Source organism: Mobula hypostoma, chromosome 10 (assembly GCF_963921235.1).
Source record: "Mobula hypostoma chromosome 10, sMobHyp1.1, whole genome shotgun sequence".
Lineage (NCBI taxonomy): Eukaryota > Metazoa > Chordata > Chondrichthyes > Myliobatiformes > Myliobatidae > Mobula > Mobula hypostoma.
In genome coordinates, this window is record NC_086106.1 from 50987133 (window position 1) to 51010664 (window position 23532).

General features: G+C 42.4%; 1 protein-coding gene across 3 annotated transcripts in view; it reads left to right on the forward strand.

The window, feature by feature from the left end:
- The first annotated feature begins 1311 nt into the window (after positions 1-1311).
- The window catches only part of LOC134352895 (sodium- and chloride-dependent neutral and basic amino acid transporter B(0+)-like), a 91760-nt gene continuing 69539 nt past the window's right edge, over positions 1312-23532 (forward strand). The window contains exons 1-6 of one of the 3 annotated variants that reach the window (XM_063060477.1): positions 1312-1523; positions 1746-1899; positions 2924-3055; positions 8586-8753; positions 18888-19026; positions 21663-21795. In XM_063060477.1, the coding sequence (XP_062916547.1) occupies positions 1452-1523; positions 1746-1899; positions 2924-3055; positions 8586-8753; positions 18888-19026; positions 21663-21795 (798 nt within the window). In that variant the 5' untranslated portion in view covers positions 1312-1451. Of the gene's footprint in view, positions 1524-1745; positions 1900-2921; positions 3096-3145; positions 5884-8585; positions 8754-18887; positions 19027-21662; positions 21796-23532 lie in introns of those variants that run through there. The other 2 variants (XM_063060479.1, XM_063060478.1) reach the window with 2 other exon arrangements.

Here is a 23532-nt window from a genome sequence, read left to right on the forward strand (position 1 = left end):
CATTAGGAGTGATCGTGGACTCTCTGGTCCTGTTGGCAGTAATCGCTGACCCTCTGGCCCCATTGGGATTGATCACTGACCCTTTGGCCTCATTGGGATTGATCACAGACCCTCTGGCCCCATTGGGATTGATCACTGACCCTTTGGCCTTATTGGGATTGATCACTGACCCTCTGGCCCCATTGGGATTGATCACTGACACTCTGGCCCCATTGGGATTGATCACTGACCCTCTGACCCCATTGGGAGCAATCACCGACCCTCTGGCCCTATTTGGATTGATCACTGACCCTTTGGACCTGTTAGGAGTGATCACTGACCCTCAGGCCCCGTTGGGATTGATCACTGACCCTCTGGACCTGTTAGGAGTGATCGGACCCTCAGGCTCCATTGGGATTGATCACTGACCCTCTGGCCCTGTTGAGAGTGGTCACTGACCCTCAAGTCCTGTTGGAAGTGATCACTGTCCCTCTGGCCCTATTGGGAGCGATCGCTGACCTTCTGGCCCTGTTGGGAGTGATTACTGACCCTCAAGCCCCATTGGGAGTTATCGCTGACCCTCTGGCCTCGTTTGGATGATCACTGACCCTCTGACCCTGTTTGGAGCGATCACTGACCCTCTGGCCCCATTGGGAGTGATCATTGATGAGGTCCGATAGCCTTCCCCTCGATGCTACAATCTTCCTTGTGGCTTGGAGATAAAGTTGTTCATGACCCTGTGTTCCTTCGTTGTTTTTTTTCCGTGAGCCAGCTTGTGTTCTCGGTCTTTTTCGGGTTCTTGTTCTGACCTCCTTGAGGTGTCTCTCCAGGCATGGTATCATGCTGGATCCCTTGACTGAGATCCAAACAGAACGTCACAGGCACCAACAGCTTCTGTAACACAAACATTACAAAAAGGACAAGCAGATCGTGCAGAAAAAAATTAAGTAATTTAAAATATTTTCTATCTGGAAATAGTTGCCTGTGAAATTGTTTTTCACTGGCGCCATCTTTTTTGTCATGTATTTTATTTTGAGATGGACAGAGTTATTTAAACTCCAGGAAATAATTTTCCAGAAGTATTTTCATATTTGTGAACCAAGCAAGCAGCGCTCTGCCTTGCGTGATATTTTGGCTGGAGCTGACGCTCTTGCTGGTGGTTCATTTACCAATACCAGTGTCAAACCTGTAAATGAAAGCTAGATGAAACTAATATAAATATTTCAATGGAAAAAAACTACAGTTGTATCTGATTAATCAGTAACAAAAGAACTCAAAAGACCTTAGTTTGCGGTAAATCATAAACAGAGTGCTGGAGCTTAAATATGGTCCTGACTTCTGACTTTGGAAGTGTTATTCGCTAGAGTGGATTGTGTTAGCCCAAAACAAAAAGATTACAGCAGCTTGAATGCAAGAATCCTTTGGGAATTAATCTTGAAGTGGATAGAAGAATTATTCATCATTAGTTAAAGATGAAAACTGAAAAAGCAGTTGCTTATGCGTTATCACAGACTGACCATCTTAGTCAATTTTCAAAGAATTCAGTAAGTCTTTTTATCAAAAAATACTTGTGGAGAGTCCAGAAATCTGCTAATAATCTGAGGATCTCTGCACAGTAATCTGCAAGATCACCTGAAGGAGCTCAGGATGTTTCCAAACTTCTCTGGTGCTCAATGGAAAATAGCTTAATGCTTCTGTAGTGAACTTCATGTTTGAATTTTGATCTAACAAAGATTAATTTCATTCAATTTCCTTTCTTCCCCCAGGTTGCCATAGATGGACATGTAAATGAGAGTGACGAAAACGTGGAGCGAGGCTACTGGTCTTCGAAGACTGAATACCTGCTCTCTGTGATCGGCTGTGCTGTGGGACTTGGCAATGTCTGGAGATTCCCTTACCTGGCGTACAGGAATGGAGGAGGTACTCTAGAGAATAAGATATGTAGGAGGGCAAAATAGAAATATGGGTAAAGAGCCATTGTTTTATAAATATAGTGATACTAAATTTATTGTATGACAGAATCTTTATTGCACTGGGTAACTAACAGTTTTGAGCATTTCTTCCATCAGGAAAGATCAAGATATTCTATAAGGTTTAAATTATAATATGTATAATTTATGGGGATGATCCAAAATACATGATAATTTATTGTTAGAAATGAGTGGATCTTCCATTGTGTACAACTGATGATTAATTATATGTGAACATTGCCATAATGAATAAACTCAGCACATCAAGCATATTCATTGTGGGATACAGGCCATCAACTGGTTACAACTACTTGAATTTCAACACCTCTATATTTGAGTGAGCTCCCATAATATTACTAAATTTAAAAGTCCAATTTATGTACATATGTTCTTTCTTTGAATGTCAGAACTCAATTCCTTCGCCTTCTCCCCCTTCAACTCTCTCCTTCCCCAATTATAGTAATTTACTTTCTTACAAGGTTTATGTGTTTCTGGTGTCATTCATTACAATATTGTGAAAGTATAGTTACCATATTTTTGAAAAATATTTTTTGCCTTAGAGACACAATTGACCTATGGAACCTCTTTGGAATCCAGGAGTAAGCTGTATTTTCTTTGGTTTATCTGGGCTGTGTCAGATTTGGGAACTAAGATTTTAATTTGGTGACTTTGCAAAATGGAGATGACTCTATTCATGTTATTCACAACTACAGATTCAGAAATGAAGCTGAAAAATGAATTTTTCACATGTGCTGTAGGGAACACTAAATCTTACAGGACTGAGAGGAAACACAGGAATGATAAATAAATATCTGAGGTAATGATCATCAGATGTGAATGGTTATAGACATACAGCACACTTCAGAGATTTGCTCATAATGTTAACCTTCCAGAAATGAAGGAGTTCAAATTGACCTTCATATTGGTGGTACTTGGTCTTAGTCTCCAGTAAAACTCTTTCCTATATTTTCTAGGAGTCTTTCTTATTCCCTACATGCTCATGCTGGCACTTATTGGAATGCCGATGTTTTTTCTGGACACGTCTTTTGGGCAGTTTGCCAGCCTTGGACCTGTTACAATATGGAGAGTCGTGCCAATGCTTCAAGGTTAATGTTTATTTAACTCTACAGTTTAGTTACAATTTGAGTGAGTAATAGTGTTTAAATCATACCAATGTGCTTTTTTTTTCATTTTAGTTTGCAGAGCTGAAATGATCTTGTTGGTTCACTGTTCACAGTCGAAGATCTATTAGATTTTTACAAAAGCAGAATTATGTAAAAGAGGAATGGCAAGCCATTTTGTACTAATTAATATAAATAAAACACTGCAGATGTGAGAAATCTAAATTAAAAACAGAAAAATCTGCAAATATTCAACAGGTTTAGCCACATCATACCCACATCTATGGGAAGAGAAACACAGCTAACTTCTCAGGTCAAAGAGATCCTTTTTAGAAACAGGAAGAAGCTGTTAACCATATAACCATATAACAATTACAGCACAGAAACAAGACATCTCGGCCCTTCTAGTCTGTGCCGAACACTTACTCTCACCTAGTCCCACTGACCTGCACTCAGCCCATGACCCTCCATTCCTTTCCTGTCCATATAGCTATCCAATTTAACTTTAAATGACAATATTGAACCTCCTTCAACCACGTCTGCTGGAAGCTCGTTCCACACAGCTACCACTCTCTGAGTAAAGAAGTTCCCCCTCATGTTACCCCTAAACTTTTGCCCTTTAACTCTCAACTCATGTCCTCTTGTTTGAATCTCCCCTACTCTCAATGGAAAAAGCCTATCCATGTCAACTCTATCTATCCCCTTATAATTTTAAATACCTCTATCAAGTCCCCCCTAATCTTCTATGCTCCAAAGAATAAAGACCCAAGTTGTTCAACCTTTCTCTGTAACTTAGGTGATGAAACCCAGGTAACATTCTAGTAAATCTTCTCTGTACTCTCTCTCTTTTACTGACATCTTTCCTATAATTCGGTGACCAGAACTGTACACAATACTCCAAATTTGGCCTTACCAATGCCTTGTACAATTTTAACATTACATCCCAACTCCTATACTCATTGCTCTGACTTATAAAGGCCAGCATACCAAAAGCTTTCTTCACCACCCTATCCACATGAGATTCCACCTTCTTAAACTCCATCTGCCATCTTTCAGCCCACTCTTCTAACTGGCCTAAATCTCTCTGCAAGCTTTGAAAACCTACTTCATTATCCACAACTCCACCTATCTTAGTATCATCTGCATACTTACTAATCCAATTTACCACCCCATCATACAGATCACTAATGTATATGACAAACAACATTGGACCCAGTAGAGATCCCTGAGGCACACCACTAGTCACCGGCCTCCAATTTGACAAACATTTATCCACCGCTACTCTCTGGTGTCTCCCATCCAGCCACTGCTGAATTCATTTTACTACTTCAATATTAGTACCTATCGATTGAACCTTCCTAATCAACCTTCCGTGTGGAACCTTGTCAAAGGCCTTACTGAAGTCCATGTAGACAACATCCACTGCTTTACCCTCGTCAACTTTCCTAGTAACCTCTTCAAAAAATTCAATAAGATTTGTCAAACACGACTTTCCACGCACAAATCCATGTTGACTGTTCCTAATCAGACCCTGCCTATCCAGATAATTATATATACCATCTCTAAGCATACTTTCCATCAATTTCCCCACCACTGACGTCAAGCTCACAGGCCGGTAACTGCTATGTTTACTCTTAGAACTCTTTTTAAACAATGGAACAACATGAGCAATATGCCATCCCCGTTTCTAATGACATTTGAAATATTTCTGTCAGAGCCCTTGCTATTTCCACACTAACTTCCCTCAAGTTCCTAGGGAATATCCTGTCAGGACCCGGAGACTTATCCACTTTTATATTCCTTAAAAGCGCCAGTACCTGCTCTTCTTTAATCATCATAATTTCCATAACTTCCCTATCTGTTTCTCTTGTCTTACACAATTCAATATCCTTCTCCTTAGTGAATACCGAAGAAAATAAATTGTTCAAAATCTCCCCCATCTCTTTTGGGACCACACATAGTTGTCTACTCCGATTCTTGAAGGGACCAATTTTATCCCTCACTATCCTTTTGCTATTAATATAATGGTAGAAACCCTTGGGATTTATTTTCACCTTACTTGCCAAAGCAATCTCATATCTTCTTTTAGCTTTTCTAATTTCTTTCTTAAGATTCTTTTTACATTCTTTATATTCCTCAAGCACCTCAATTACTCCACGCGGCCTATATTAATTGTCGATATCTCTCTTTTTCTGAACCAAGTTTCCAATAACCCTTGAAAACCATGGCTCTCTCAAACTTTTAACCTTTCCTTTCAACCTGACAGGAACTTAAAGATTCTGTACCCTCAAAATTTCACCTTTTAATTACCTCCATTTCTCTATTACATCCTTCCTATAAAACAAATTGTTCCAATCTACTCCTTCTAAATCCTTTCGCATCTCCTCAAAGTTAGCCTTTCTCCAATCAAAAATCTCAACCCTGGGTCCAGACCTATCCTTTTCCATAATTATGTTGAAACTAATGGCATTGTGATCACTGGACCCGAAGTGCTCTCCAGCACAAACCTCCGTCACCTGCCCTATCTCATTCCCTAACAGGAGATCCAACACTGCCCCTTCTCTAGTTGGTACCTCTATGCATTGCTGCAAAAAATTATCCTGCACACATTTTACAAACTCCAAACCATCCAGCCCTTTTACAGTATGGGTTTCCCAGTCTATGTGTGGAAAATTAAAATCTCCCACAATCACAACCTTGTGCTTACCACAGATATCTGCTGCAGGGAAAGTGATAGGTTAAAACTTTGGTCATCATGAGATAAACTGTGAACAAGGACATCTTGTCAAAGAGTGAATGGGAACAGTTAGAAGGTAAGAAAGAGCTTAGATAAAAAGTAATGGAGGAATTGTGAAATAGGGAAATGTGTCCAGTAGGTCACACTGGACATGCCTTCCATTCCCGGGGGGGGGAAAGGGGACAAAAGAGGTAGAAACAACAAGCAAGCTGAGCAATATAATGGATGACAACTGATACAGACAGGTAACTGAAATTGTAGAATTTAATCCAAGTCCAGTCGGCTGCGGGTGAAAGATGAAGTGTTGTCCTTCAAGATTGCTTTGGACCTCATTGTAACAATGCAGGAGACTGTAGTCTGAAAGCACAGAGAGTGAGTGGAATAGAGAACCAAAGTGCCAAGCAATTCCTGAAACAATTGAGCTTAGGATAATTATGAAGTATTTTTATTAGCATTTGTGTCTTTCACCAGCTAAGTTTGTCCACAGTGATTTATGTTGGCCTACTCACCTGTCGTAGTTTGTAAAGGTCTTGCCAGGAGTTCCATAACTTCAATTAATCTGGGTATATATATTGAATTGTGCAGTGTAGTAGTGTGAACACAGCTCTTTACAAGCATTACTTGCGTTCTTGGTGGAGGAGCTAAAGTGAGAGATTCTTGTATTGGAAATCTTCTGTCTCACATTCAAAGGTATGTGAATTCCAATAAGCCTAGAGTCAATCCAGCAGGAGCTGGTAGCATGAACTCTACATTTGTCAAACAAATAGTCAGGATTAACGAACAGACCTTCCAATGCCATATCTCACTAACATACTTGACAGGTATTCAGTTCATCATATCTCCCTTTGATCATCTACAAATTATTTATACTAATGAGGAAATGCACCAAAAAATTCTTTGATGGAAATTCATTTAGAAAAACACTTTCTTGAAAGCTTCTAGACCCAGGTCACATTTGTACATTTTGCATATTTGTGTATCATTCACAAGCAATCCTCCTGGGCAATTGTAAGGAACAGACTGCATGATAGATAAATTAATCAATTGTCTTCATCCTTCATATTTCCTCTACCAAAAATAAAAAAATCTAGTCTCCAGGCCAGTTCTGGGCTCCAGGTTTGCCCAAATCCTGGACTTTAATCACACTATTGTCATTGATTCTGCTGGTTCAAGTCCCACCATCTGCTATCACATCAAATTCAAGTTCAAGATTATGTATCATTCAACTCTACAGGAATATAGCCAAATGAAATAGTGTTTCTTGGGGCCAAGGTGCAGAGCACAATACCAACACACAGCACATTGTACATAGCATAGAGCACAGATAGTCTATAGTTCCAGTTTCAGAAAGACAAACACACAATATAGCAGAAGGCCCTGAGTGCCATGATTACAGATTGATAGTAAGTTGCCCTGGTCCAGTTTGATTTTCCATTGAGTGAACACTGGAGGGCAGCACTGATGGGAGGGCCAATTTCAACCCAGTACAGATTCTAGCACAAACCCAGTGGCTCCTACTCTCTCTCCTCACCTTGGTGTCCCCTCCCCTGGGTGATTTCAACGCGCAACCTCGCGGTGAGGGCCTAGTCCTTGTTACAACCATGGCAACACAGCTCCCCTGGCATCATTCTCTGTCAATGAACCAGTGAACTGGACTTATAATATTTGATGTTACCAATGTCCAACAGAGTCATGCAATCACAAAAAAAATGTCCAAGGTAATTAGTCATGCTGCACACCATCCAATGGTACATATCAAGTCTCCAGTCTTAATTGTCCCAGCTCCAGTGCCAGTCTCTATCTTTACATTCCCAACATTAAAATGTCAGCTCTTGATCCACTCCCTCCAAAATGCTGGACTTTGACACTGCCTTCCCCACATCCCACCATCCTAGTCACTGCCGTATCCTAAGAATGAAACTTTCAACAAGGTCTCCTGGGGATGTCCCACTAAGAGCATGGACATAGATTTTGATTGAAGGTTTTACAGGCTGTATACGCTGCATTTGATGTTTAATCTATCATTCCATTCATTTTTGAGAAGTGGTTAGTAACTGGAGTATCTGGAGGAAACCCACAGAGGTGTGGAGAATGTACAAACTCCACACTCACTGCACTGCTAGTCAGAATACAGCTCTACGTTTTTAACTATTTAAGGAGATACTGCTACATTACAATGTCTGGCTGGGCAGCTTACATGCTTCAAAGTACATGAAGCATGGTACAACTGTCATGAGTATTTCTTCCAGTAATTTGCTTTTAAGGTCCTCTTTCAATAGGTGCTTAGTGGCAATCAGCACTCAATCCATACTTCCCTATCCCTGATTGCTCTTGGGAAGCAGGTGGAGAGACACCCATTGAATGATTACAAGCCTTCCTGTGAAAGTAGTCCTACGTGTTGTTGGATAATGAATTTCAGGAGTTAGACTTGGTAATGTTGAAGCAATGATAGCAGATATCCATGGGAGGATGGTGTGCAACTTGGGGGAAATCTGCTGGTGATGGTGTTTCCACATTCTTGTTCATCACATTGATCCTGGTGGTAGAAGTCAAAGACATGAGATGCAATTGGAATAGCCTGGTCAAGTAACTTAATGGGTTTTGTAGTTGATGAAAGAGAGGTTGAATGTATGGTGTGCCAATTACAGTTGTTGAGCAGGTCTCTACCAGGAAAATAAATATTATTTTATTGCAACCTACTCAACAGCCTTTGTGTGGGAATGTGCAGTATTTTAATTAGATTATACTCTAAACTCCTTTTTCCTCATTTATCTTTAGGCATTGGGATCACAATGGTTCTTGTAATTTCATTTATTGACATTTCCTATTGCTGCATCATTGCCTACAGCCTGTTCTACCTGTTTGCCTCCTTCCAATCCCCTCTGCCGTGGGCAGACTGCTTCAGCTGGTGGGGAGCAGATGAAACCTGCAGCAGGACACCCAGAGGTACTGTGTTAACTTCCACTGGAAAAGGCTAGACACCATCTTGGTACTTTCACTTCCATCAGTCTGATTTAATGATGGGCGTTTATGTTGTATCTGAAACTTATATTTAAAGAGAAAATATTGGAAGAACTCAACAGATTGTGCAGCGTCTGTGGAGAGAATACCTTATTCCTATTTGTTGTTTCTTACCTCTTAGCCAGCTTTCTATCTGTGTATATACAGTACATGTTATTTCCAACATTTCTGATTTAATCTTTTATAGGGCACCTTGTCAAAAGTCTTCTGAAATTCCAAATATGCTGATATGCTGGTTCTCATTTAATTAAAGATGCCAGAAAAAGGTCTGCAATATCATGAAGGCTCCCAACCACCTTGCTCATGGACTGTTTGTGCCACTCCCATTAGGGCTATGCAGTATCCATGCTAGGACCACCAGACTCAAAATCAGTTCCCCGAGCAGTAAGACTGATCAACACCACTGTCATGAACACATCCACCACAGCCCCCCACTTTATCATTACCTGTCAATCAACTTATTTACCTGGATGTACCATCACTATATGTACATACAATCAATGTATAGAAACTAATTTAAGTATTTATATTTATTGTGTTTCTTTTATTATTTTGCTCTTTATTTTATTGCATTTGTTTGTGCTAGATTGGATCCGGATTAGTAATTATTTTGCTGTCCTTTATACTTGTGTACTGGAAAAGGCATTAAACAATTTTGAATTTTGAAACTTGAATCTTAAACTTTTATTCCAATTAAGAACGCAAATAAATTTCAGACACACTTTATCCTTTATGATATTGTGTTGACTTTGCTTGATTCAATTTCAGTTTTCAAAATCTGGTGCTGATGCATTCCCTAAAAATAAATTCTCATATTTTTCAAATAGTAGACATTGGGCTCATCAACTTACAGTTACCCACATTTTGCCTCGCTTGCTTTTTGAACAGTGGCGTCATGTAGGCAGTACCAATTTTCTCCAGAAGCTAAGAATTTTTTGGAGGATTATAACTAATGAATCTGCTGTCTCAGTGACCACTTTTGGGATCCTAGGATGCAAGATATCTGCAGCAGTGGACTACGCAGCCTCAGCCCCATAAATTAGCTTAACACCAATTCTCTAGTAAAATTCCTCCCCAGCTTCATTCAGTAGCAATAGATATTTGTAGCATAATGTAGAGTTAAGACTGATGCAAAATATGTTTAATTTCTGTGGTATTTGCTTGTTCCCGTAAATATTTCTCCAGCTTCAGTCTCTCAAAGAGCAGTATTTATTTGGAACCCTATCTATGTATTAAACTCTAATAGTCTGATTTTATGTTCTTTGCTAGTTAGTGTGTTTCAGAGCCATACAGCTTCTATTTTTCTATGAGTTATCAAAATCAGGTTTAATATCACCAGCATATGTCATGAAATTTGTTGTCTTTGCAGAAGCAGCAATGCAATGCAATACGTAATAATAGAAAAAACATGAATTACAGTAAGTATATATATCTTAAATGGTTAAATAGGTAGTGCAAAAATAGAAATAACAAAGTAGTGATGTAGTATTCATGGGTTCAATGCCCATTCAGAAATCTGATGGCAAAGGGGAAGAAGCTGTGTACATTCAGGCTTCTGTACCTCCTTTCTGACAATAACAATGAGACAGGACATATCCTGGGTAATAGGGGTTCTTAATGATGGATGCCACTTTTTTGAGGCATTGCTCCTTAAAGATGTCCTGAATACTATGAAGGCTAGTGCACATGATGGAGCTGACGAACTTTACAACTCTCTGCAGCTTATTTTGATCCTGTGTATTAGTGTTAATATCGTTCTCTTTAATTAGATATCCAGGGATGAGGTGCAAATGTACTTAATTTCAATGTTGATACACTTTGGAATATACATATACCTAGTCTTCGAATGTAGTGTAAAAATGTCCAGATTTCTACCCTCACACCTCAGCGACCATCACCCAGTAGCTCTCACATCTTCTGTAATGAAGTGTATGGAGAGGTTCATCATGGTTAGAATTAATCTGTGCCTAAACAATGAGCTGGACTGGCTGCAATTTGCCTACCGCCACAATAGATCTACAATAGCTGCAACCTCAATGACTCTGCTCAGCCTTGGACCATCTCAACAACAATAATATCTGCATTAAGCTGATGTATTTTGATGTATACAGTTCAGTGTTCAACACCACCATCTCCTTAGTACTAATCAACAAGCTTCAAAAGTTGACTAACGTACCACTCTCTGCAACTGGACCCTTGACTTTCTCATGGGGAGAACACAGTCATTGTAGATTGGAAATAGCAATTTCCTTTTCACTAACAGTCAACACAAGTGCATCTCCCTGATGTGTGTTTAGCCTGCTGTTCTACTCTCTCTACACTCACGAATGTGTGGCTAGCCACAGCTCAATCACAATCTACTAAATTCACAAATACAACAACTGTTGTCAGCAGAACCTCAGGGGGTGACAAGGAGGCAGAGAGAAGTGAAATAGATTGGCTGGCTGAGTAGTAACACAGCAGTAATCTTGCACTGGTCATCAGTAAGACAAAAGAACTGATTGTGGAATTGACAAAAGGGATCTTGGGAGAACGTACATCAGTTCTCATCAAGGAGTCAGCAGTGCAAAGGGTGTCCTGACGAAGGGTCTCAGCCTGAAACGTCGACTGTACCTCTTCCTAGAGATGCTGTCTGGTCTGCTGCGTTCACCAGCAACTTTTATGTGTGTTGCTTGAATTTCCAGCATCTGCAGAATTCCTGTTGTTTGAGTGGAAAGGGTGAGCAGTTTCAAGTTTCTAGGTACCAGCATCTTTGAATATCTATCCTGAGCCCAACATATTGATGCATTTATGTAGGAGACACACCAGAGGCTATATTTCATTCAGAGTTTAAGGAGATTTGGAATGTCACCACAATTCCAGCAAACTTCTAAATATGAGCAACACACATCAAAGTTACTGGTGAACGCAGCAGGCCAGGCAGCATCTGTAGGAAGAGGTGCAGTCGACGTTTCAGGCCGAGACCATCCGTCAGGACTAACTGAAGGAAGAGTGAGTAAGAAATTTGAAAGTTGGAGGAGGAGGGGGAGATCCAAAATGATAGGAGAAGACAGGAGGGGTAGGGATGGAGCCAAGAGCTGGACAGGTGATTGGTAAAAGGGATACGAGAGGATCATGGGACAGGAGGTCCGGGAAGAAAGACGGGGGGAGGGGACCCAGAGGATGGGCAAGGGGTATATTCAGAGGGACAGAGGGAGAAAAAGGAGAGTGAGAGAAAGAATGTGTGTATAAAAATAAGTAACAGATGGGGTACGAGGGGGAGGTGGGGCATTAGCGGAAGTTAGAGAAGTCGATGTTCATGCCATCAGGTTGGAGGCTACCCAGACAGAATATAAGGTGTTGTTCCTCCAACCTGAGTGTGGCTTCATCTTTACAGTAGAGGAGGCCGTGGATAGACATGTCAAAATGGGAATGGGACATGGAATTAAAATGTGTGGCCACTGGGAGATCCTGCTTTCTCTGGCGGACAGAGCATAGGTGTTCAGCAAAGCGGTCTCCCAGTCTGCGTCGGGTGTCGCCAATATGTAAAAGGCCACATCGGGAGCACCGGACGCAGTATATCACCCCAGCCGACTCACAGGTGAAGTGACGCCTCACCTGGAAGGACTGTTTGGGGCCCTGAATGGTGGCAAGGGAGGAAGTGTAAGGGCATGTGTAGCACTTGTTCCGCTTACACGGATAAGTGCCAGGAGGGAGATCAGTGGGGAGGGATGGGGGGGGAATGAATGGACAAGGGAGTCGCGTAGGGAGCGATCCCTGCGGAAAGCAGAGAGATGGGGGGAGGGAAAGATGTGCTTAGTGGTGGGATCCCGTTGGAGGTGGCGGAAGTTACGGAGAATAATATGTTGGATCCGGAGGCTGGTGGGGTGATAGGTGAGGACCAGGGGAACCCTATTCCTAGTGGGGTGGCGGGAGTATGGAGTGAGAGCAGATGTACGTGAAATGGGGGAGATGCGTTTGAGAGCAGAGTTGATAGTGGAGGAAGGGAAGCCGCTTTCTTTAAAAAAGGAGGACATCTCCCTCGTCCTAGAATGAAAAGCCTCATCCTGAGAGCAGATGCGGTGGAGACGGAGGAATTGCAAGAAGGGGATGGTGTTTTTGCAAGAGACAAGGTGAGAAGAGGAATAGTCCAGATAGCTGTGAGAATCAGTAGGCTTATAGTAGACATCAATGGATAAGCTGTCTCCAGAGACAGAGACAGAAAGATCTAGAAAGGGGAGGGAGGTGTTGGAAATGGACCAGGTAAACTTGAGGGCAGGGTGAAAGTTGGAGGCAAAGTTAATAAAGTCAACGAGCTCAGCATGTGTACAGGAAGCAGCGCCAATGCAGTCGTCGATGTAGCGAAGGAAAAGTGGGGGACAGATACCAGAATAGGCACGGAACATAGATTGTTCCACAAAGCCAACAAAAAGGCAGGCATAGCTAGGACCCATACGGGTGCCCATAGCTACACCTTTAGTTTGGAGGAAGTGGGTGGAGCCAAAGGAGAAATTATTAAGAGTAAGGCCTAATTCCGCTAGACGGAGCAGAGTGGTGGTAGAGGGGAACTGATTAGGTCTGGAATCCAAAAAGAAACGTAGAGCTTTGAGACCTTCCTGATGGGGGATGGAAGTACATAGGGACTGGACATCCATGGTGAAGATAAAGTGGTGGGGGCCAGGGAACTTAAAATCATCGAAAATTTTAAGAGCGTGAGAAGTGTCACGAACATAGGTAGGAAGGGATTGAACAAGGGGGGATAAAACCGTGTCGAGGTATGCAGAAATGAGTTCGGTGGGGCAGGAGCAAGCTGAGACAATAGGTCGGCCAGGTGCTTCTGATGTGGCCTATTATATATTGGCGAGACCCGACGCAGACTGGGAGACCACTTTGCTGAACACCTATGCTCTGTCCGCCAGAGAAAGCAGGATCTCCCAGTGGCCACACATTTTAATTCCACATCCCATTCCCATTCTGACATGTCTATCCACGGCCTCCTCTACTGTAAAGATGAAGCCACACTCAGGTTGGAGGAACAACACCTTATATTCCGTCTGTGTAGCCTCCAACCTGATGGCATGAACATTGACTTCTCTAACTCCCGCTAATACCCCACCTCCCCCTCGTACCCCATCTGTTACTTATTTTTATACACACATTCTTTCTCTCACTCTCCTTTTTCTCCCTCTGTCCCTCTGAACATACCCCTTGCCCATCCTCTGGGTTCCCCCCCCACCGGTCTTTCTTCCCGGACCTCCTGTCCCATGATCCTCTCATATCCCTTTTGCCTATCACCTGTCCAGTTCTTGGCTCCATCCCTCTCCCCTCCTGTCTTCTCCTATCATTTTGCATCTCCCCCTCCCCCTCCAGCTTTCAAATCCCTTACTCACTCTTCCGTCAGTTAGTCCTGACGAAGGGTCTCGGCCTGAAACGTCGACTGCGCCTCTTCCTATAGATGCTGCCTGGCCTGCTGCGTTCACCAGCAACTTTGATGTGTGTTGCTTGAATTTCCAGCATCTGCAGAATACCTGTTGTTAACTTCTAAATATGTACTGTTTAAGATTGGTTTAAGATGGCACTACTGAAGTTAGGTGACAGCTTACTGGTGGTTCATAAACCAAGAAATTGGATTAAATATTTTATTAATAACACTTCTTCTGTGGTACATTGTGAGAAAATATCACTGCAAACAATAAAGAGACAAGCAAAGATGAGGCTGACCCAAGGTTCGAAGCGTGCAGGTGCAATGCAAAGTCAGAGCATGGCATGTTTGAGAAGAAGTGGTCAAAGTGAGGTTGAGGCATGTCTGAGATAAATTTGGAGTCAAAGATGGAGTTGGACTGAGCGAATCAAAAAGGCATCAGAGTGGAGGAGATTTGGAGCCCATCCAACTAAACCAAGAGCAAGGTTGGATCAATCTAAGCACTGAGCTGATTTGCAAAGGTCGAGTATGGGCCGGAACGTGGGCTGGGCGGCGGGGTCCAGGCCCAGAACGCAGGGCTCAGGTTGTAGTGTGAAGAAACAACCCGGTGTTTGGAGAATTTAAACGCTGGCCTAGACAGATGGAAATGGCAGTACAGTATAGAAATAGGCCATTCAACCCATCATGTTTGTCTGACCATGGCAACAATCTATCTAATCCCATCTGCCTGCATGTAGTCTGTAGTCCTCTATTCTCTGCTTACCCATGCACCTGTCTAAATGCCTCTTAAACATTGCTGTGATATCTGCTACCACCACCCCAGCAGCACATTCCAGGCACCTACCATTCTGCATAAAAACAAAAAAATTAAAATCTGGCCTCATAAATCTCCTTTGAACTTTCCCCTCTCAACTTAACGTATGCCATCCAGTACTTGACATTTCCATCTTAGGAACAAGACTTCGACTTTCTTTCCTTTCTATGTTTCTGATAATTTGATATTCTTCTGGTCTCCAATGTTCCAAGTTTGTCCAATCTCTCATTACGGCTAATGCTGTGGAATCTAGGCAGCATCCTGCTGTACCTCTTCTGCACATGCCAGAGCAGCACACAATACCTAAAATACCTAACTAAAGTTATATAGAGCTGCATCATATTTTCTCAATGCTTGTACTCCATGATCCGACCAACGAATGTAAGCATGCCATATGCGTTTTAAATTACCTTATCTACTTACTTTTCCACTTTTCAGAGGGCTATGGACTTACACCCAAGATCCTTCTGTACATCAAAATTTCAGAAAACTTATGCAGATGACCTACAACCTGTAATATTTTCAAGGACTGCTACAGTGCTCTTAATTGATGGTATAAATCACAGGTTTGACAGATGTAGTCAGAGTCGTCTGAAAGCAATTGCACTGCATTTTGCAGATGCTATGACTGAATGTCTACGATGGACAGAGTAGTGGTTAATGGAGTTCCAATCAAGCAGTGGATTTGTCCTGGAAGGTGATGAGCTTCTTGAGAATTTTGGTGCTGCTCTCATCTCAAGGACATTAAGGACATCCTGAACGCTAAAAAGAGAGCGTTTAGAGATGAAATAGGGAGGAGATGAGGGCAATACAGAGTGACCTGAAAGCCAGGATCAGGGAGGCTAAAGACAGGTACAGGAGGAAGCTTGAGTGGAAACTCCAGCAGAACAACATGAGAGAGGTCTGGAGGGGGATGAGGACCATCACTGAGTTCCGGCAAACTAGCAACAGAGGAGCGGAAGGCAGTACGGACAGGGCCAACGAAGTTAACCTGTTCTTTAACAGATTTGACAGTGTGGCCCCTGCCCATCCCACACATGAGCCATCTGTGGTCGGCCCCCAACCAACACATATTCCACTCTCCCCTCCTACCCCTCCTCACAGTCCGCCACCCTGCTCTCATCACTATACCTCTTCCCCACAAGAAATCACCACGGTGGGCTTCACAGCTCTACAAGCGAGAAGACAGCTGAAACGTCTCAACCCAAGCAAGGCTGCAGGACCGGATGGTGTCAGTACCAGGGTGCTCAAAGCCTGTGCCCCTCAGCTATGTGGAGTACTTCACCATGTATTCAACCTGAACCTGAGGCTCCGGAGGGTTCCTGTATTGTGGAAGATGTCCTGCCTCGTCCCTGTGCCGAAGACGCTGTGCCCCAGCGGCCTCAATGACTACAGACCGGTGGCATTGATCTCCCACGTCATGAAGACCCTGGAGAGACTTGTTCTGGAGCTGCTCCGGCCTATGGCCAGGCCACACTTAGATCCCCTCCAGTTCGCCTACCAGCCCCGACTAGGAGTTGAGGATGCCATCGTCTTCATGCTGAACCGTGTCTACGCCCACCTAGACAAGCCAGCGAGCACTGTGAGGGTCATGTTTTTTGACTTCTCCAGTGCGTTCAACACCATCCGCCCTGCTCTGCTGGGGGAGAAGCTGACAGCGATGCAGGTGGATGCTTCCCTGGTGTCATGGATTCTTGATTATCTGACTGGCAGACCGCAGTACATGTGCTTGCAACACTGTGTGTCCGACAGAGTGATCAGCAGCACTGGGGCTCCACAGGGGACAGTCTTGTCTCCCTTTTTCTTCACCATTTACACTTCGGACTTCAACTACTGCACAGAGTCTTGTCATCTTCAGAAGTTTTCGGATGACTCTACCATAGTTGGATGCATCGGCAAGGGAGATGAGGCTGAGTACAGGGCTACGGTAGGAAACTTGTCTCATGGTGTGAGCAGAATTATCTGCAGCTTAATGTGAGAAAGACTAAGGAGCTGGTGATAGACCTGAGGAGAGCTAAGGTACCGGTGACCCCTGTTTCCATCCAGGGGGTCAGTGTGGACATGGTGGAGGATTACAAATACCTGGGGATACGAATTGACAATAAACTGGACTGGTCAAAGAACACTGAGGCTGTCTACAAGAAGGGTCAGAGCCATCTCTATTTCCTGAGGAGACTGAGGTCCTTTAACATCTGCCGGACGATGCTGAGGATGTTCTACGAGTCTGTGGTGGCCAGTGCTATCATGTTTGCTGTTGTGTGCTGGGGCAGCAGGCTGAGGGTGGCAGACACCAACAGAATCAACAAAGTCATTCGTAAGGCCAGTGATGTTGTGGGGATGGAACTGGACTCTCTGACGGTGGTGTCTGAAAAGAGGATGCTATCTATGTTGCATGCCATTTTGGTCAATGTCTCCCATCCATTACATAATGTACTGGTTGGGCACAGGAGTACAATCAGCCAGAGACTCATTCCACCGAGATGCAGCACTGAGCGTCATAGGAAGTCATTCCTGCCTGTGGCCATCAAACTTTACAACTCCTTCCTTGGAGGGTCAGACATCCTGAGCCAATAGGCTGGTCCTGAACTTATTTCATAATTTACTGGCATAATTTACATATTACAATTTAACTATTTATGGTTCTATTACTATTTATTATTTACGGAGCAACTGTAACGAAAACCAATTTCCCCAGGGATTAATAAAGTATGACTATGACTATGACTATCCAGGAAAATAGTTGGTATTTCAATACCCCCCTGACTTGGGATGTCAGGAGGTCAGTCACTCATCACAAGGTACCAAGGCACAAACCGCTACGGTAGCCCTAATATTTATGTGGCAGGTCATTTGAGTTTCTGGTCAATAGTGGCCGTCCAGGGGACTTAGAGACAGTAAAGCCATTGAATATTAATAGTGGGTGGTTAGACATACCCTTGTTAGAGATCACCATTGTCCGGCAATTGTGTGGCATAGATGTTACTCGCTAAAAGCTGGTTTACGTCTGAATGTTATGCAGACGGTTTTACATGCAGGTGTAGGCTGCTTCACTTACTGAAGAGCTATGAATGGAATTAAATATTGTGGAATGATCATCAAACATTTCGACTTCTGAGATTAAGATGGAAGGAAGTTCTTTGATAAAGCATCTGAAGATGGTTGGGCATACCACAGTCCCTTTCAATTCCTGTAGTGATGTCCTTGGCTAGAACTCAGCTTCAACTCACCCACCATCCTTAGTGTGAAGAATGATTCCAATGACTGGAGTGTTTCCGTTTAAAGCCCATTAACACCAACTTTATCAGAACAGCATACTCAGGCAAATGTTTCTTTGATATTAAAGGCAGCCACTCTTTTCTTGCCTCTGAAATCAGCTCTTTGGGCCAAGGTTGCGATGAGGTCTGGAGCACAGCAAGACGCCTGGGAATCAATGGGTTTGATTATCAGTGAGTAATTGTTAATGTCAATGGCAACTTGCATTACTTTGCTGATGATTGAGAGAGAATTGATTGGATTATAATTAGTTGGATTGAATTTCTCCAGCTTGTATGAAAAATCCGATGTGGATAATTTTCTACATTACTGAGTAGACACAAGTGTTGTAATTGTTCTGCAATAGCTTGGCAGGAGTCTCAATTAGTTCTGGAGTGCACACTTTCGGTATTACAACTGACATGTGGACTGGTCCTGCAGCCATTGTTGTATCCTATTCTGTCACTGTACCTTTGGATCCTGGTCAGTCTGTGGTCTTACCCTTGGACTGATTCAGTCAGAGTGTTTGTATGAATGAGAAATTACAAATTGTTCCTGGTACACTCTTTTAACCATATTCCACATTTTACAGGTTCGCTGTGCAATCTCACTCTAGACAATGGACATTTTGAAATTGTTAGTACAACATGGCTGCATGCAAGCAACGAGACTTGCTCAAATGGATCAGAAATCTATGTTCCTCACCAGGGGCCTAGTGAACAATACTGGAAGTAAGTAGCATGCTACTGGTATTTACATCTGCAGTCTACATTGCTGTATCAGTAGATGGTTAGTTAGTTTTAATAAGAGAAGAACCATTTGCTGTAGACAGCCATATGATTTATGTCAATGTTCATCCAGTGGCCACTTTATTAGGTACACCTGTACACCTGCTCATTAATGCAAATATCTAATCAACCAATCATGTGGCAGTAACTCGATACATAAACGTATGCAGACATGGTCAGGAAGTTCTGTCGTGGTTCAGACTAAATATCAGAATGCAAAAGAAATGTGATCTGGTGATCCTGCCAGTTAAGTGATTGTTGGTGCCAGACAAGGTGCTTTGAGTATCTCAGAAATGACTGTACTCCTGGAATCTTCATGCATAACAGTCTCTAGAGTTGACAGAGAATGGTGTGAAAAGCAAAAAAAAACATCTAGTGAGGTCAGTTCTGTGGGCAAAAATGCCTTGTTAATGAGAGAGGTCAGAGGAGAATGGTTAGTCTGGTTCCAGCTGACAGGAAGGTGACACAAAAGGAAACCAAGAAGGTCATTAAGAGGGAAAAGATTAACTATGAAAGGAAACTAGCAAATAATATCAAAGAGGATACTAAAAGCTTTTTCAAGTATATAAAGAGTAAAAGACAGGTGAGAGTAGATATAGGACCGATAGAAAATGATACTGGAGAAATTGTAATGGGAGATGAGGAGATGGCAGAGGAACTGAATAAGTATTTTGCATCAGTCTTCACTGAGGAAGACAGCAGGATACCAGACACTCAAGGGTGGCAGGGAAGAGAAGTGTGCGCAGTCACAATTACGACAGAGAAAGTACTCAGGAAGCTGAATAGTCTAAAGGTAGATAAATCTCCCGGACCAGATGGAATGCACCCTCGTGTTCTGAAGGAAGTAGCTGTGGAGATTGCGGAGGCATTAGTGATGATCTTTCAAAAGTCGATAGATTCTGGCATGGGTCTGGAAGACTGGAAGATTGCTAATATCACTCCGCTATTTAAGAAGGGGGCAAGGAAGCAAAAAGGAAATTATAGACCTGTTAGCTTGACATCGGTGGTTGGGAAGTTGTTGGAGTCGATTGTCAAGGATGAGGTTACAGAGTACCTGGAGGCATATGACAAGATAGGCAGAACTCAGCGTGGATTCCTTAAAGGAAAATCCTGCCTGACAAACCTATTACAATTTTTTGAGGAAATTACCAGTAGGCTAGACAAGGGAGATGCAGTGGATGTTGTATATTTGGATTTTCAGAAGGCCTTTGACAAGGTGCCACACATGAGGCTGCTTAACAAGATAAGGGCCCATGGAATTACGGGAAAGTTACATACGTGGATAGAGCGTTGGCTGATTGGCAGGAAACAGAGAGTGAGAATAAAGGGATCCTATTCTGGTTGGCTGCCGGTTACCAGTGGTGTTCCACAGAGATCAGTGTTGGGGCCGCTTCTTTTTATATTGTACATCAACGATTTGGTTATGGAATAGATGGCTTTGTGGCTAAGTTTGCTGACGATACGAAGATAGGTGGAGGGGTTGGTAGTGCTGAGGAAACGGAGAGTCTGCAGAGAGACTTGGATAGATTGGAAGAATGGGCAGAGAAGTGGCAAATGAAGTACAATGTTGGAAAGTGTATGGTTATGCACTTTGGCAGAAAAAAATAAACGGGCAGACTATTATTTAAATGGGAAAAGAATTCAAAGTTCTGAGATGCAACGGGACTTGGGAGTCCTCGTACAGGATTCCCTTAAAGTTAACCTCCAGGTTGAGTCGGTAGTGAAGAAGGCGAATGCAATGTTGGCATTCATTTCTAGAGGAATAGAGTATAGGAGCAGGGATGTGATGTTGAGGCTCTATAAGGTGCTGGTGAGACCTCACTTGGAGTACTGTGGGCAGTTTTGGTCTCCTTATTTAAGAAAGGATGTGCTGACATTGGAGAGGGTACAGAGAAGATTCACTAGAATGATTCCGGGAATGAGAGGGTTAACATATGAGGAATGTTTGTCCGCTCTTGGACTGTATTCCTTGGAGTTTAGAAGAATGAGGGGAGACCTCATAGAAACATTTTGAATGTTAAAAGGCATGGACAGAGTGGATGTGGCAAAATTGTTTCCCATGATGGGGGAGTCTAGTACGAGAGGGCATGACTTCAGGATTGAAGGGCGCCCTTTCAGAACAGAAATGCGAAAACATTTTTTTAGTCAGAGGGTGGTGAATCTATGGAATTTGTTGCCATGGGCAGATGTTGATTTAGCTCCATTAGTTAGTTCATTGTTGGATTGCGTGTCGTTCATAGATCTAGAATTGAATAAGAATTCATGAAATTAATTTAGGAGATAAAGTGATTAACTAAAATAGATTTAGCTATAGAATTAGCAGGAACTAATTAACTTAGAGGAGAATCTCATCAACCATACCTGTTTAAATGAAGATTATTATTATATGAAACAAAATCTAAGCACAGGAAATAAACAATTATAAATTATAATTTTAATTCTGGTAACAATTCAGAGTGCACCATTAAGTTGAAAATGGTTCAAATCCATATAAATTCTCCAATGTATTATACGAAACGGTGAATGTATGGAATGGCTAAATTTCTGGCTGAAATTGTTTATTATGAATTTTTTTTTAGCAAAGTAGTTTTACGCCGTTCACGTTCAATAGAAGACACGGGGAAGATAGTTTGGTATTTAGCCTTGTGTCTGCTTCTGGGTTGGGTGATTATTGGAGCTGCTTTGTGTAAAGGCATCAAATCTTCAGGGAAGGTAAAACTATTCGTTACACATTGTGTTCAAACTGTGATGATAAAATACATTTTTCTGTAAATATTCCACTAAAATTCAGAAAGTTGTAAAGTAACATCGTTTCTTTCAATTATGTGAATTATAATTTTGAAATACTTAGAGGAATATAAAATTGTATAATTCATGATCACTGCTGTCCTAGATGAGCTTCAAAGATTTTATCTCAGCAGCAAGTTTCCAGACCTTTGGATGATGAGGTCACTCAGTCACTCGTACAGGATTTTAAATGCATTTACAAGGTTGACAGATTTGTGTGGATCTAAAGGATGGTTTCATCTGATAGAAACTACTTTTCTCTGACAATGAGAATGATAATGAAACCTACAAATTCAAAATACCTGGCATTCTGCAATCCATTTTCCCCTAACTGAAGCATAAATATTGGGATATTATAATGCTATTTATACATAGTTGACCAAATAGTTCAGGTTCATGCATATTTAGGAATTAAAGGTTATAGAGTCGGTACAGGAAAGTGGCATCTTGAAGTGAAAGGTCAATCACAATATTATTGAATGGTCAAGAAGGCACAAGGAGTGAAATATCCTCTCCTGACTCGTATTTCTTTTGTTTTGATGTTCCAATTGATAAGAAAAGATAAATTAATACAAGTGCCAGAGATCTGTAATTAAAAAAAAACAAAAAAATAAATAAAATAAATGGAAATACTTGAGTGGTCAGTGGGCCTGCAGGAAGTGTCTCAGATTGATGAAAGGGAGACCTCCAGACTGCCAGATAATCACATCTGCCTCAGGTGCACCGAGCTTCCGCTCCTCAGGTAACATGTTAAGGAGCTTGATGACCTTGGCTCATACAGGAAATCGGGACGTGATAAATGGGATCACAGGGAGGTAGTCACCACTGAGTTGCAGGAGGCAGGTACTTGGGGGACTATCAGGAGTGGGTAAGGAAATGAGCAGCCAGTCCAGAGTTCCCCTGTGGTTGATCCCCTCAATGATAAATATACTGTTATGGATACTGCAGGGGAAAAATGACCTACCGGGGGAGAGGGGTGTGGGGGAAGCAACAGGGTTTCTGGCACTGAGTCTGGTGCTGTAAATCAGAAAGAAAGGGGGGAGAAATGGATTGCGGATGTGATAGTCGATTTCATAGTTCGAGGTTTAGACCTGAGATTCTATAGATGTGATAGGGATACCTGGATGGTATGATGCATCAGGAACTGCTCAGATCGGGTCTATACATTCTAAAGGGGAGGGAGAGCAGCCAGAAGTCTATGTAAATATTGGCACCAATGACAAAAGTAGGAAAACAGAGGAGGTCCTGAAGAGAGAACTTAGGGTGGTAGGTAGAAAGCTGAAAAGCAGGACCTCAAGGGTAATAACCTCTGGATTGCTGGCTATGCCACATGCTAGTGAGGGTAAGAATAGGATAGTTTGGGGGATGAATACGTGGCTGAGGAACTGGTGCAGGGGTCAGGATTTCAGATTTCTAGATCATTAGGATTTCTTCTTGGGAAGGTATGACCCGTACAAAAGGAATCTGTTACACCTGAACCCGAGGGGGACCAATATCCTTGCTGGCGCATTTGTTAGAGTTATTGGGGATGGTTTAACGCACCTAATTCAGCAGGGGATAGGTACTGGTGTAGGCCAAAAGCTGGCGGTTTGAGAGAAGTTCGCTCTGGATTTCGATTGGAGTTGGCTCGACTGGAAGCTGGCTGTGTTTTGCTTGATGCGT